Source organism: Prionailurus viverrinus, unplaced genomic scaffold (genome assembly GCF_022837055.1).
Source record: "Prionailurus viverrinus isolate Anna unplaced genomic scaffold, UM_Priviv_1.0 scaffold_39, whole genome shotgun sequence".
In the NCBI taxonomy this organism is placed as follows: domain Eukaryota; kingdom Metazoa; phylum Chordata; class Mammalia; order Carnivora; family Felidae; genus Prionailurus; species Prionailurus viverrinus.
The window spans coordinates 408,301-421,702 of NW_025927607.1; the positions used below are offsets into that span (position 1 = coordinate 408,301).

A 13,402-nucleotide genomic window follows, 5' to 3' on the forward strand; every position below is an offset into this window, starting at 1 on the left:
TGATTGGCCCGGCTTTAGAGAGAGGCACTTAATCATGTTTCTGAGTCTAAAATTGGTGTGACCAAACGATCATTCATTCTGATGCTGAGCACCTGTCTCATATCATTAAGCGTGTGATGGGACCCTTTCCATCACAGCCCCTCTGTGCCGTGCATTCGCTGAGGCTGTTTTTCCTCTGCTCGGTCTCTTCAAGGGTAAGAGTAAACTTACCTGGTTTAAAAGAGCCTGCGTCTCCTCCGATGTCACTTTTAGGAGCTTTGATTTGTGCTGATCATCCAGTACAGCTTCACCACGAAAGCCGTCCTGTGGCATCAGGCAGTTGGCTGCCTCTCGTGGCCGTTTTCATTTCGGTTGACACGTCGCCACGGTGGGGCTCCTGTGGGGTTCGTCTCGCCGGCCTGCTGGGATTGTGGCTCTTCTTCCATGTTCACCCCTGCTCCGCCTAGACGTGACGTTGTGTCGGCATCTTCGTTTGGGACCGTGCCGTGTGGCTAGGCTCTTTTACGGGGCGTCATCAGGCCCCCGAGACTTGCTCCCCCCGCTTACTTTCGTCTCGAATACCGTTTTGTCCGGCTCTTCCGTTTTCCACTTAGGACGCAGCCGCTCTCGGTGCCGGGGCGCACTCGTGTGTAAGCACGTAGGCCTCTAGACTAACTCGTGCTGGCTTCTGGGGTCTGCAGTCCGAGGTGGTGTTCACCTGACTTGTTTATTCCTAGGGAATGTCACTAGTGCGTCTGGGTCTCAGATGGCAAGCGGCATCAGCCTGGGCTCCTTCAGCAGCCGGCCGGACAGCATGCAGCAACGCTCCTACTCTGTCTCCAGTGCCGACCAGTGGAGTGAGGCTACGGTCATTGCAAACTCGGCCATCAGCAGTGGTAAGAGAGGGCGCGGCCCCCTCGCGGTCCTCGGTCGCGAGCCGGGGGCTGGACATGGCGCCCTGACCGCCCGCGCGCTGAGTGCGGGCCCCGCGGGGCAGCTGCGGGAGCAGTGCGCGCGTCCCGTTCCATCCGTGGAGCGTGGGGTCCTTGACAGAGGTTGACAGAGGTGCCACCCACGTCGCCCACGTGTTCCAGTTGGTCAGGGAGGAGCGGATCGCATCCCCGCCTGACAGCTTTGGGAAGCGGGGCTGCAGACAGGGCGCGTGGCCTCCCCACGGCCACGCACGGGAAGGCGGCGGGACCGGGAAATAACGCAGAATTTACGGCCTCGTCACGCTTGCCTGTGTGACCCCGTGTGCACTCTCACCACCGGTGTGCAGTTTACGTTGTGGGGGCTTGGGGGGGGGGGCGTGTCTGTCTCCTGTTCTCGTCAAAGGAAAACACGCAGTTCGTGCTCCTTACGACTTTCCCCCAATTCCTGATGCACCCTCTGAATTTTGGAGCATTCCCCTCCCACCCTTTTTTGGGGACGGCGGGGTGGGGGGAACGTAAGTGTGGACGTCGGAACCTGTCTCGACACGTGTGTGCAGACGTGCATTAGGTGCTGGCTTTGCTGCCACACGCTTTGCCCGTGGCGTTTTGTCGACGGCCGGTTCACCGGTATTTAACGGAAATCCCCACTGTTGGATGTTGTCTATCAGACAGGGCTTTAAAGTAATCTTAGCACGATTTGTGCTAATTAAAAGATTCAGCATCGGGTCTTCCCCGTAGACCCAACAGCTGCTGCGGCAGGACGTTTGCCGTGGGTAAACCTAATCCTGGCTTCCAGTTGCCCGGCTTCCTCTGGCATCGCACCATGCCAAGCGACCGCTGTAAACGAGGGCGTCCCAGCCTGGGCACGGAGGAGAGACTGAGTCAGTGGGGGGCTGCCGGAAAAGCCTGCGGCTTGCGGGCCCAGCTGGAGCGTTGCCCCCGTGCCTGGCACGCACCTGCCCCCAGGGCCCCTTCCTCATTCGAAGGACGATGCCCTGGCAGGTGCGTGTGCCTGCTTCCTCATCTTCAGGGACTCTTCCAGGCGTCCTGCCTCTTGTCTGACCCGCAGCCAAGGGGGTCCTCGGGTCCCTGAAAACTAACCACCTACGGTCTCATCCCTTGGAACGTGCCATCCGCGCACTTACAGTTGCCGCCTGCCTGGGCCTTCTCATCGTACAGCCCGTGCTCCGGTCAGAGCACCCCTCCCCCCGCCCCACCGCCAGCCAGCCCTCCCCCCGGGAGCATCTGTCTGACCCCGCCCCTTGTCATCCTTGGGCTTGGAGCACAGGTGTGGCCCGTGGCCTCTGTGACTAAACGCCTGCTCTTGTTCTCACAGTCACTTTCCTTTCCAGGGGGAGCAAGCAGTTCACATAATCACCGCATTCTCCAATATTCGGGATCCATCTGGTGGCTTTTCAGTCAGTATTAACCAGCCAGTTGGGTTTATTCTGTGGCCGCCTTTGTGCGGAGGTGTTTCCAGAGCCCAGTGTGCACGGCGCCTTGTCAGGCAGCGACCTTCTAGAGCTTTCCTCCTCTGAGCGCATTGTGGGGCTACCAGCACAGCCTGCACAGAGTGACGGGGTTTAAGTTCTGCTCCTTATGTGCAGCGGGAGTTCTGTCTGGGGGAAGGCAGCAAAATAAAAGAGCGAGGTTCCTGAGAGAGACCATCGCCCCCAGCTTTGCCTCCCCCGACGCAGAATGTTTTCTAGGAAGGGCATGGGATGCAGCATATTCGTCTAAATCCATTCTCCGCAAGCTTTCTTCCGCACGGTTCTGCCTCTGGTGGTCGCCACGGCTCTCTGCGTCTGGCTAGGCGTGCGCACGCGGGGCGCTCCGCCGCCCCGAAGCACGGGACTCCGTGATGTCCAGACCCTCGGTTTGGCTGGAAGTGTCGTCCCGCAGGAGATGATCGCGTCGGTCTGCACACACACATTTGTAAAGTCCGTGCAAGAGCCTGAGATCACCTACGTTCGCGCACTGCTCTTACCGCCCCAGAGCGGTCTCTCCTGTGTTCACGCCCTCGAGAGTCCGTTTTTCCTCCACGCGGCATGCCTGTTAGCGACTAGCTAGGCTCCCTGACGCCATGGAGCCTGAACCCTGAGCACGGGCGATGGGGTGCTCGAGTCCGCCCCCACATCCGTCGTGCCGGGGGATCCGCAGGGAGAGCTCGGGAGGAAGCCCGGGGCTGGAATGGTGCAGGTCGTTTTAAGGGTTGTTGGAGTCCGTCAAGGAAAACTTCTCAACGAGAACGAGACTTGAGCAACGCTTAAAGGACCAGGTGCATTTTTGTACGTGTGCGGCCACACCGCAAGAGGAAGTTATTCTGAGCATCGAGGAAGTTTGGACAAAGGCTCAGAGAGGAGGAGGAGAAGGGGAAACGACACAGGCAGGGGGCGGCAGTGACATGGGGTCGGCGGGCACGCGCGTGGCTAACTGGGTGCAGACAGGACGAGAAGACCATGGGGAGGTCAGAATGGCAAAATCAGTTAGCGTCTCAATTTTAAGGCTTAGAGCTGGCGTCACTTTAAATAGCAAAGATGCGGAAAGACAGCAGAGTGCTGCCGGGGAGTAAGATTCCTGCCATCTTACACGATCCCTCCTTATGTCCTGCATCTCGTAGGGGTTGGTGGCACGTCACAACCAAGATTCGGTTGCAAAGGGGAACAGTAGCAGTGATAATAATAATAATGAGAGCTACTATTTATTGAGGGCTTCACGTGGATTATCTCATTCGATCCTCGGGGAGCAGACGCCTTTGATGGGTGGGGAAACTCTGGTCCGGATACGTACCGCCTGTCGAACGTCACACCCCGGCAGGGGCCGGGATGAAAACCTGGGTGGCCTGATTCCAGGTCTGAGCTCCACGCCGGTGCTTCTCCAGATGGGCTTTCCGGGCCAGCAGCAGCAGCAGCAGCCCCCCGGGGACTGGTTAGAAGTGCAAATTCCTCATGTCATTGTGGACCCACTGGGCCAGTTCCCGGCACCCCGTGTGCTAACAAGCCCCCCCCAACCCCGGGGAATGATGCTGCGTGCCAAAGTTTGAGAACCACCGCTCTGGCTAGAAATGCAGCCACCCAGACTCCACCGAGATTTGCTGGGTGGCGGGTGGGAGCCGCGTGTTCCCGGGACCCCCGGGGGTGCTCGGGTACACGCAGGAGAACCCCCGCCCACCTCCAGCGAGGCTAGCATCACGACTTCCTGCTGGTGAACACCATCCCTGCCTTCCGTGATCTATCAAGTGGCCAGACCCAGAGCAGTTTTTAATGAACACGAGGGCACGGGCTCTGACAGGCGACTTCAAGAAAACGCGTTTATGAATGGATTTCCAGACCTCAGCCTGGGCGTCAACATTCTGTGCTGTGTTGGAAAATAATCACAAAAGAAACAAACATGCTTAAGAGCTCTCTCTCGTGCTTCTTCTGAGTTACAGTTGATACAAATCCCACCCTCTTTTTTTTTTCTTTTTTAAAAATTTTTTAAAATCCTTTTATTTTTTTCCCCTCAAGTCTCTGGTGTGGGTGTCAGGATCATGAAAGCTTACGCTGTCCTAGCAGCAGGCACAGGGAGAAGGTAAGCGGCTTTTGAATCCAGATGCCCCTGAATTGGTGAACCCGCCTTCCCATTGTCATCCACTCTTATTATCAAATATGAGAACAACAACATTGGGAGTCCATTTCTCTCTGCCCCCTCGTCCGCACTAAATTAAGACTTTGGCTCCAGAGAAGTTTTCAAAGGCTGACCCTCTGCACCCATAGGTACCCCGGGGGGGTTTCTCTCTTTTAAGCAGCTGTGAGCAACTCCTAATTAGATAGATTACTACGTAGTGTGCAAAACCACAAAACAGGAGGCTCCGGTGAAATTAAGGTGGGTGGTGGGGGGGGGGGAGAGAAGAAGAATCCATTCTGTGAAATGGAATGCCCCACTGCTTTATGACTATTACTGTTGTAAGGTTTTACATTAAGTACCTGAGGTTTAAAATTAAACGTCTAATATAATTTGGCGTCGCTAACATGAGACCCGCATCTGCCCTTAGAGGAAATCCAGACAGCTCAGTTCAGGGTTTCAAATTGCTGTCGGCTGGCTTGCGAGCGGCGCAGAGGATTGGGTCCCTCTCCGGCGGTACGCCACATGCTGCTCGGCGTAATTTTTTAAATGCAGAAGCGTATTCATCTTGAGCCCCTGCATTGGAAAAGGCTGTTCCAGTAGTACATGAAAAATTAATTTTTTTACATTTTTCCTCACTCTCCTAAGTGTTTGACAGAAGTAATTTTTGCAGCAAGAGAGAATAAAAACTGGTGGCTGTAAATTCCTGTCCTGGAACCTGTTGTGTAGAGATTCTTTATGGACCCAGAATTGATCTACACGTCAGACCCTGTTGTGGTTTAAACTGTTTATCACCGTAATGGCAGCGGTGAGCCTGTGAACACCAACTTATAATCCTGGGTGAAAGAAATGGTTGTTTGCAGTCAATGAAGGGGCAGCTCAGCCATATTGATAGATTCAGAACAATTATCTCAGCAACAGCTATTGGCCGAGAGTTTTCTTGGATCCGATTGGGAGCCTGTAATTTTCGGGGGGATTAATCATGTTCTCTATAGGTAATTTTCTCTAAAGCGTTAGCCAAGAGTTCACATTCCTGTGGGTAGCGGTGGGGGGCGGAGGGGGGGGGACCCCAGGGGGTCGTTTGTAGGTACTTGGCTGTCATATCCTGCTGCGGGGCAAAATGTACTTTCAGATGAAACACAGGGTGCAGGCCGGGCAGGCCTGCCACACCGTCTCTGCCAGTGCCAGCCTTGGGCCAAGGGCCGTGACTTGCTGTTGCCATGGGCACGCGCAACCCCCTCCCCATCCCCCCAACACCCGTTGACTGTCAGGTTGTTCAGATGGCTCCACCCCGTCCCCCGATTGCTCTATTCCAACAGTTCATCTTTGCTGCTCTGGCTGGCCATCCCCGTGAATATTGCACTGCTCCAAACGACTCTCTTCCCTTCAGCCCTCCCTCAGCCTGCCTCCTCCCGCCGCCAGACAGCCTCGTCAACGCCAGGTATAAACCCCGCAGCCACTGGCACTGCCCGCCACAAAGGTGTGTGTGTGTGCGTGTGTGCACACGTGTTTCCTTCCAGCGGCTTATTCCTCTCTCTGCCAGAATCTGCTAGAATCTGTTGTCGGATCCCTGATCCCGAACCCGAAGCCTTTGGGTTTTTTGTAACTTCTAAACAGTTTTTCTCATTAGGAACATTTTGTTCCTTTGTTTGCCTGGCTGTTTTAAGGATAGAGGTTGGAAACAAGTTTCAGCGCTGCTCCCGCCTCCTACACTTCCCTCTGTTTTTCCCATCCCCGGGGCCTGGCCCGAGGGTGCTCAGGCAGCCCCGCGTGTGCCCTGACAGAAAGGGTGCTATAACGGGGTGCTGGGATGTTTACGTCCATATGTCCGTCGATTTTGTTACAGTTAGAGCTCTTTTTTTCTCTGCTTCGATATTATGCTGACAATTTTGGCATGTCACCAGCAGGTGGTGGTAGTGTGCCACGGCCACTGGGACCAGGAGGCTTAATTTGTAGGAGGATTTTTGAGGGAAGGAGAAGCCCAAGGTGGGGACCGCCTTTGTTGTCAGTGGCCTCTCTGTTCTGGCAGCTTGACGTCCAATGTGCATTTTCTGAGAATCACTAGTGCTGTTTGATGACTGAGGTTCAAAAAGGCGGAGAAGCCCAAGACCACACTCACGATAATTAACCAAAATGCAAACCCAGGTTTTCTGAGTCTAGAGTGGATAGTTTCCTCCTGTGCTGTTTAGTGCGTGCGTGCGTGCGTGCGTGTGTGTGTGTAAGGGGGACGGATGCTTAATATTAAAACATTGCATCATAAAAGTTGTTTATCTTTATAAAGCTTGCTTTTAAAGGAAACCGCGTTTTCCCTTCTCTGGTTCTCCTGAACTTTTCCCTTTATCATTAGTTCCTCCCGGATCCTGGCTGGCATTCAAAAACCATTCCCTGGGGTTTGTCATCAACCTTCAGCTTCGCGCAGTGTTAAAGGGCCCGTGGGCTGTCATCTCTCAAAGCTGGACAGACACCCTGTCTCAGCCGCCGAGGTCTGCCCCCCTCACTGGGCCGGTCGGCCTAATTAAAGGGATGACCCGGTCCCCTCTGTGCTCCGAGCCTGCTTTCCTTTCTCTGCATGCGGCCAAGGAGAGAGCAGAGGCTTCCTAGGGTGACTGGCCACAGGGGGTAAAAGGTGTATTTTTTTCCCCTCTCAATCAAAACGCTGTTACTTTGTACTTTGTCTCCTTAGTTCCTTCCTGCCAGCTATTTCTAGCAGCGGGTGCTGACCAGAGAAAACACTGCCCCCGATACCAGGACGGGGAGCACTGGATTTCATGCGTAAAGGCCAGCAGTTCCCACTTTGCTTAGCAAAAGTCTAGGAACCATTTTAGACAGACAGTAGGGAAGGATACTGTTGCCAATTGCCTTGGCACCTGGACTAAGTCTTTTAGCCCCTCTGGCCCTCAGGATCTTCATCAAGACCAGCGGTTCTCCACCAGGGGTGATTCTGCCCCCTCTCACCCCGCCCCGGGGACATTTGGCAACGTCTGCGGACGTTTTGAGTTGTCCCAGCCAAGGGGCAGAGGGGTGCACTACTGAGACCTCGCGGGTAATAGGCTACCAAGTACAGCGCACAGGACAGCCCGCCCACCTCAAAAAGTGATCCCACCCGAGAGGTCAGCAGTGCCAAGGTTGAGAGACCCTGACCGAGGCAATGACAACTTCAGGTCTATGACCACTCCCAGCCACCCTGGCTGTGCTCCACCATGAATTAAATAATCCTTCCCCAAAGGGAAGGAAGCCCGTTTCCTTACTCGAGGGAATTACAGCCGCCAACCCAAGGCAGTGCCTCATCCCAGCAAGACTTTGAGCTTGGTCTCAGACCATCCCCCAGGCGGAAGACTGAGGCTAGCCGCGTCCCCCGGAGTCCTGCCGCTGCTGTGCCCACCAGGATGTTCCCTGGCGTCCAGCAAACTCTCTCTGCTCTCCAGGCACTAGGGCCCCACAAGATGAGGACCTGACGCGATCCCTGTTTTATTTTCCTTATTTTTCTTAATGTTTATTTTCAAGAGAGAGAGAGCACGAGCAGGGGAGGGGCAGAGAGAGGGAAGAGACAGGATCCGAAGCGGGCTCCAGGCTCCGAGCCACCAGCACAGTGCCCGGTGCGGGGCTCAAACCCACAAGCCATGAGATCGTGACCTGAGCCCGAGTCGGACACTCAACCGAAGGAGCCCCCCCAGGCACCCCACGATCTCCATTTGAGATGAGGCAGAGAGGGCAGCTGTGCGGCAGGTACTGGCCAGGCTGGATTCTGTCTCAGGCACTGCACTGTCCTCTTAACCACCCACTCAGCTGCCCCCGGCAGCGCTGTGTGAGGGAGGGAAGGTCCGCAGCTGGGCCATGCCGGCCTTGGCTGTTGGTGGGTCCGTCTGCTACCTGTGTGGGGAGGCGTGGACAACACACGTTGACAGGCATGATCCTGGCACCCTCCAGATTTAGACGCCACAAAGTGAGTTAAGCTAACAAAGTGAAACCAAGAACTAGAATACTGAGTTCGGGTTTGGCACGGCATTTGTACAAATGGGGTGACCGACCTTGGTGGAGCCGACCTAGACACTGCTCGTCAGCCAAGACACCATCGAGACTTGGCTGTGCCCTGAGAATGGGGGCCCTCGGACCACCTCCCGTGCTCACCTCCGCCCAAACCTCACCGGGCCTGCTGGAACCTTCTGCGGGGCCATGTTTCCAGAAGGCCCCTGGCATACTGGGAGGTGTCCAGAGCAGTGGACGGGGAGGCGGAGAAGAGTCTGAAACCCACATCAGATAGAGAAGACAGGGATGGGGAAGGGGCCTCCGGGGTGGGGGGTGGGAGGGTGTCTCATACTGGGCTCCACATCTGAGGCTTGAGGCTGTTTTTTAGAAATCTCAGTTCCTGGGGCCGAGGGCTGGTGATGGGCTCCCCTGGCCTGGGGTGAAACAGCACCAGAACGTTCCCCCAGGGGTTTCTCACGTGCAGCCACAGTTAAGCTCCAGCCTTCGAGGTGGGGGGGAGGGGGGCGGGTGTGAATAGGGTGTGTGCCTCACGGTCACGATGAGCGACATGAGCCTTACTCTGTAGACATCCCAAGAACAGAACCAGGGGCAGTGACTCGTCACAGGAAGGAGTGTGTGACCGTGTTGACACAAAGTAGCATGAAGTAACGTGACATCGGTTCCGGCTTTCCCTTCCCGCCTCTTATGTTGTCTTACTCCCCTGACGACCCTCTCTGTGCTTTACCCAGGGTCTAGGGCAAGGGGCTCACTGGCTCCCCCACCCCAGACCCACCCGGGGTACAGGGTCTGCCCTGCTTCCCTCCTGCACAAGGGGCGGGGTGTCTCTTCCACGTCTGGACCCGCCACCTCTCCATTGCAAAGGACCCTGCTTCCGCATTCATCCCGTCTCCTTCCTGTGCCCCCAGAGGTGATCAGACCCCGCCCTGGAGCCTGCAGACCCGACCTCTCTCCTCCCGGAGCCGGCCAGGACCCTGCAGCTACCAGGACTCGGTCTGCTTGCTTCTCGCAAGCTTTCCCGGGGTGGGGGGCGGGGGGGGCTGTCTGTCCTCACCGTCTCTGGTGACCCCTGGCCCCTTTCTCTTTGACCCGTCCGGGTCATCCTGCTTCCCAGCCCCTCGAACCCTTGTGTCATCCATGGCCAGCCCCTCACCCTGTCAGTCCCAGGGCCCTCCTTGGTTCCCTTCACCATCTACTCGTTTGAGACTTTCTTCTCCTGGCTTCTCCAATGACACCTTCTCTGCATTTCCCTGCTCTTTTCTTGGCTCTCTCTCCCGTCGTCCTCCTCCACTCCAGACCTCAGATCCCTGACGCTGCTCCGGCCACAGCCTTCTCTCCTCCCTGCACGCCCCCCTTCCCCGAGTGGGCCTAGACGTCTGTCCAGACACAGAGGACGCCCACGTTCATACGCCCGGCTGGACCACACTCGCCTCCGTTGAACACACATAACCAGCCCGCGACTGGAGGGGCTCTTGAGTAACTGACACTTAGCATTTCCAGAGCGGAACTCGAGATTTCGTTCTGCAACCCTCCACTTTGTGCTCCTGGGAGCTCAGGCCACACGGCCTCTTACCGTCACCTCGCTGAATCCGCTCCTGTGGCCGGTTCTCTCTGCTCTCTCCCCAGGGACACCCCAGGCTGCCCGCTGAGCTGCCTCTCCTCTGCCCACGGGTCCCACTGTGGCTCTGCCTTGTCGGCCTCCTTTCATCCCCTGCTGTGTGTTTCTGCTTCCCTGAGGTTGGCCAGACTCATCTTGTGGGGAAAAAAAAAAAAACAAACATGAATCAGATTGCCACTCCCCCCACATGACACTGCAGTGCCCCCCCCCCCACCCCTGCACACGGACTGTGTTCCTGATGTTTTATTTCTGGCTGACAAGGCCCCAGCTGGTCTGGCCCCCGATGCTGCTTTATCCTGTGTCCCACCCGCCCCTCCCACCTCCCCGTCCTTGTCTCCAGCCCGCTGCTCTGCTCAGACCTGGGTGAGCTCACGCGTGCCCATGTCACCCCCCTCCCGGTTCCTCTGCTTCCCCTCCAAGCCCTTCCCAGGCTTCCTTCTCCTTGTGGCTTTATCAGGACCTGGCTGACACGGTGCCCCTGCTTGTCAGTCTCCTACCCCATCAGAAGTTCTCCCTGCCCTGCCATTTCCTAACCAGTCACCACGTTGTATTGTCTGAAACCTCCCTGTCTTGCTTTCCTGTTTGTTTTGTCTTCTCCTGCAAGAAAGTAAGTCCACCAGGAAAGAGTCTTCTGCGTCCCCGAGTCCCAGGGGCCATGCCCTGCACGCTGTCCCAGTGTTTGCTCCCTGCGCTGCTGGTTTTGCTCACGAGTCCTCGAAGGAACTCGAGTGGTCGCCAGCAGAGCTCCCCCACCCCCAGAGAAGAACGGGTCACACGTGCCGAGGGTGGCATAGTGGGCTTGTAGGACGAGCTCCGAGCCCTCTACCAGTCCAATGCGACAGAATTCCTTGGATTTTCAAGATGTTTCTTTCTAAACAAAAGGCTTTGCGTGGTGCTCTGGAAACGGCCGACCCACAGAGTCGGTGCCCCTTGCCCAAGACAGAGCGCGGTGAACGAGGCGCACACACCTGTCCACAGAGAACACTCGCGGGGGACCGCCGGGAGCATGCCATACACGTTTTTAAAATTAGTTACCAGTTAGGTTTAAAACTGCGTTTCCTACCTTCGGTTATCTCAGCCCGTTTCGGAATCGTAAGTCACATCCCTGCTGCATTCAGGAGGAGTAATATAGGTGTGGGTCCCAGTCGTTCCTTAATCTTTCACCTAACTTCACCTCACAAGTATTTATTGACCCCTTACCTTGTCCCAGCCACTGCCCTGGCCCTGGGGGAGAGCGGGAGTCCAGGCAGAGCTCCTGGGTCTGCGGAAGGGGAAGGGAAGAGACAGAATGGGTGAGGGGACGCCCCGGTCCGGGCAGCTCGCTGTTCTCCAGGAAGTCTAGAAATCTCTGGTGGAGACGACACCCAGAGACTTGAGTTTCTCGCCCCCTGAGTGTTTTTAGTAACAGGATTTCTCATCGGCCGCCACACAACAATGTGTTACGTTTTCCAGCTTCCTAAAACACCGATGTCTAAAATGTTATGAAATGGTTTAGTGTTTTATTATTTTTGGTGTCTGGTCCCTGCAGCTTTCATTGCAAACGTTCATTTTGAGAGTAAATTTTTTTAAAAAGAGACAAGCGTCATTTACCACCCCAGCATCCAGTTGTATGCAGGTAGAACAGTATAAAAAGGTCTGTCCGGTGGGTGTGTTGCTACTCCAACTAGGAAGACTTTAATTGATCTTTTGTGCTGGCACCATTAAAACACCTGATATAATATTGTGGTATATTTTTAAGCAACATAGGACTTTTTCTCATGGTTTTATATCACTCTTGAGCCAGGAAAATACTCGTTTTGTACTTCTGTGTTTTGCTCAGGTCGTCAGCCTGGGAACCCAGTAGCTTATAAAACTCCAGTGATACTATCTTCCTGGTGACTGTCCATTATTAGAATAAAACCTGATCAGAATTTTTTCAGTGCCTTCCATGCTCCCTGCTATCGAATTTACAACTGCATGCAAGAACAAAAAGACCTAAAGGGCTTAAAAAATTTTAGGTGCCAAGAAGAAAGAAAGGAGTAGAAGTAAGAGGGAAGGAGGAGTGGCTATAAAAATATAAGTAATTGTGAGATGGTTGGAAGGAGATAGGTAGAGTGGATGGATGGATGGATGGATGGATGGATGGATGGATGGATTGGTGGGTGTATGGATAGATGGTGGATGGATGGATGAATGGTGGATGGATGGATAGATGATGAAGGGATGGATGGATGGATGGATGGTGGAGGGATGGATAGATGATGAAGGGATGGATGGATGGATGGATGGATTGGTGGGTGGATGGATGGATGGTGGATGGATGGATGGATGAATGGTGGATGGATGGATAGATGATGAAGGGATGGATGGATGGATGGATGGATGGATGGATGGATTGGTGGGTGGATGGATGGATGGTGGATGGATGGATCGATGAATGGTGGATGGATGGATAGATGATGAAGGGATGGATGGATGGATGGATTGGTGGGTGGATGGATGGATGGATGAATGGTGGATGGATGGATAGATGATGAAGGGATGGATGGATGGATGAATGGTGGATGGATGGATGGATGGCTGGATTGGTGGGTGGATGGATGGCTGAGATAGGTAGGATGATTAGATAGATAGATAGATAGATAGATAGATAGATAGATAGATAGATAGAGTGGATGGGTGGAAGGATGAGATGGGTAGGTAGGGGGGTAATAGATGGTAGGCAGACGGGTGGGTAGATGACAGAGTTGACAGCTATGTGTAGGTGGTCAGCACCGTCCTCAAACCCTCCGTATTTCTTCCTCTAGCTTTTGTGTATTGCTTTGGTTTTGCATTCTTCAACTTCCTTCACCAAATACATCTTTTGTTACATCTTTTGCTTTATTATCTGACAGAAAAGATTATTAACAGAAAGTGGTATTAATATTAATTATACAACGATACTAAAAATTTTATATCATGGGGAAACAGATGGTTATTTTAAATGACTTAAAATTTTATTCTTTTACATGCGGAAACATTTTAAACATACGTAGTTATAAATGCTATTTTAATTGCTACATTATTTCTGCAATGGGGTTTTTAAAAGCTTACTACATTTGCAGGGAAATGTTTCTATGCATCTCGCAGAGTTTCTTAAAATGCATTCTTATTTACAGGAAAATAATTATAATTGCATTTGAGATAGAGTTTGGGGGTGGGGGGCAGGTGTCACGGATGCATGTGCCGTGAGGTTCCCACACCCCGGCTTGCCATCTGGTCCTGGTTCGGGACCATGGTTCCTCCCATGTGAGGGCCGGTCTGCATG

General features: G+C 54.2%; 1 protein-coding gene across 10 annotated transcripts in view; it reads left to right on the forward strand.

The window, feature by feature from the left end:
* AGAP1 (ArfGAP with GTPase domain, ankyrin repeat and PH domain 1) overlaps positions 1–13,402 on the forward strand; it is a 553,979-nt gene that overhangs the window by 384,131 nt on the left and 156,446 nt on the right. For 8 of the 10 annotated variants that reach the window (XR_007149568.1, XM_047846407.1, XM_047846409.1 and 5 more), the window contains one exon: positions 717–875. The exons of the other annotated variants lie outside the window; for them this stretch is intronic. Coding sequence is in view for 7 of the 8 variants with exons in the window: in XM_047846407.1 (XP_047702363.1) it covers positions 717–875 (159 nt within the window). In the remaining variant the exon portion in view is untranslated. The remainder of the gene's footprint in view (positions 1–716; positions 876–13,402) is intronic. 10 annotated transcript variants of the gene reach the window in all.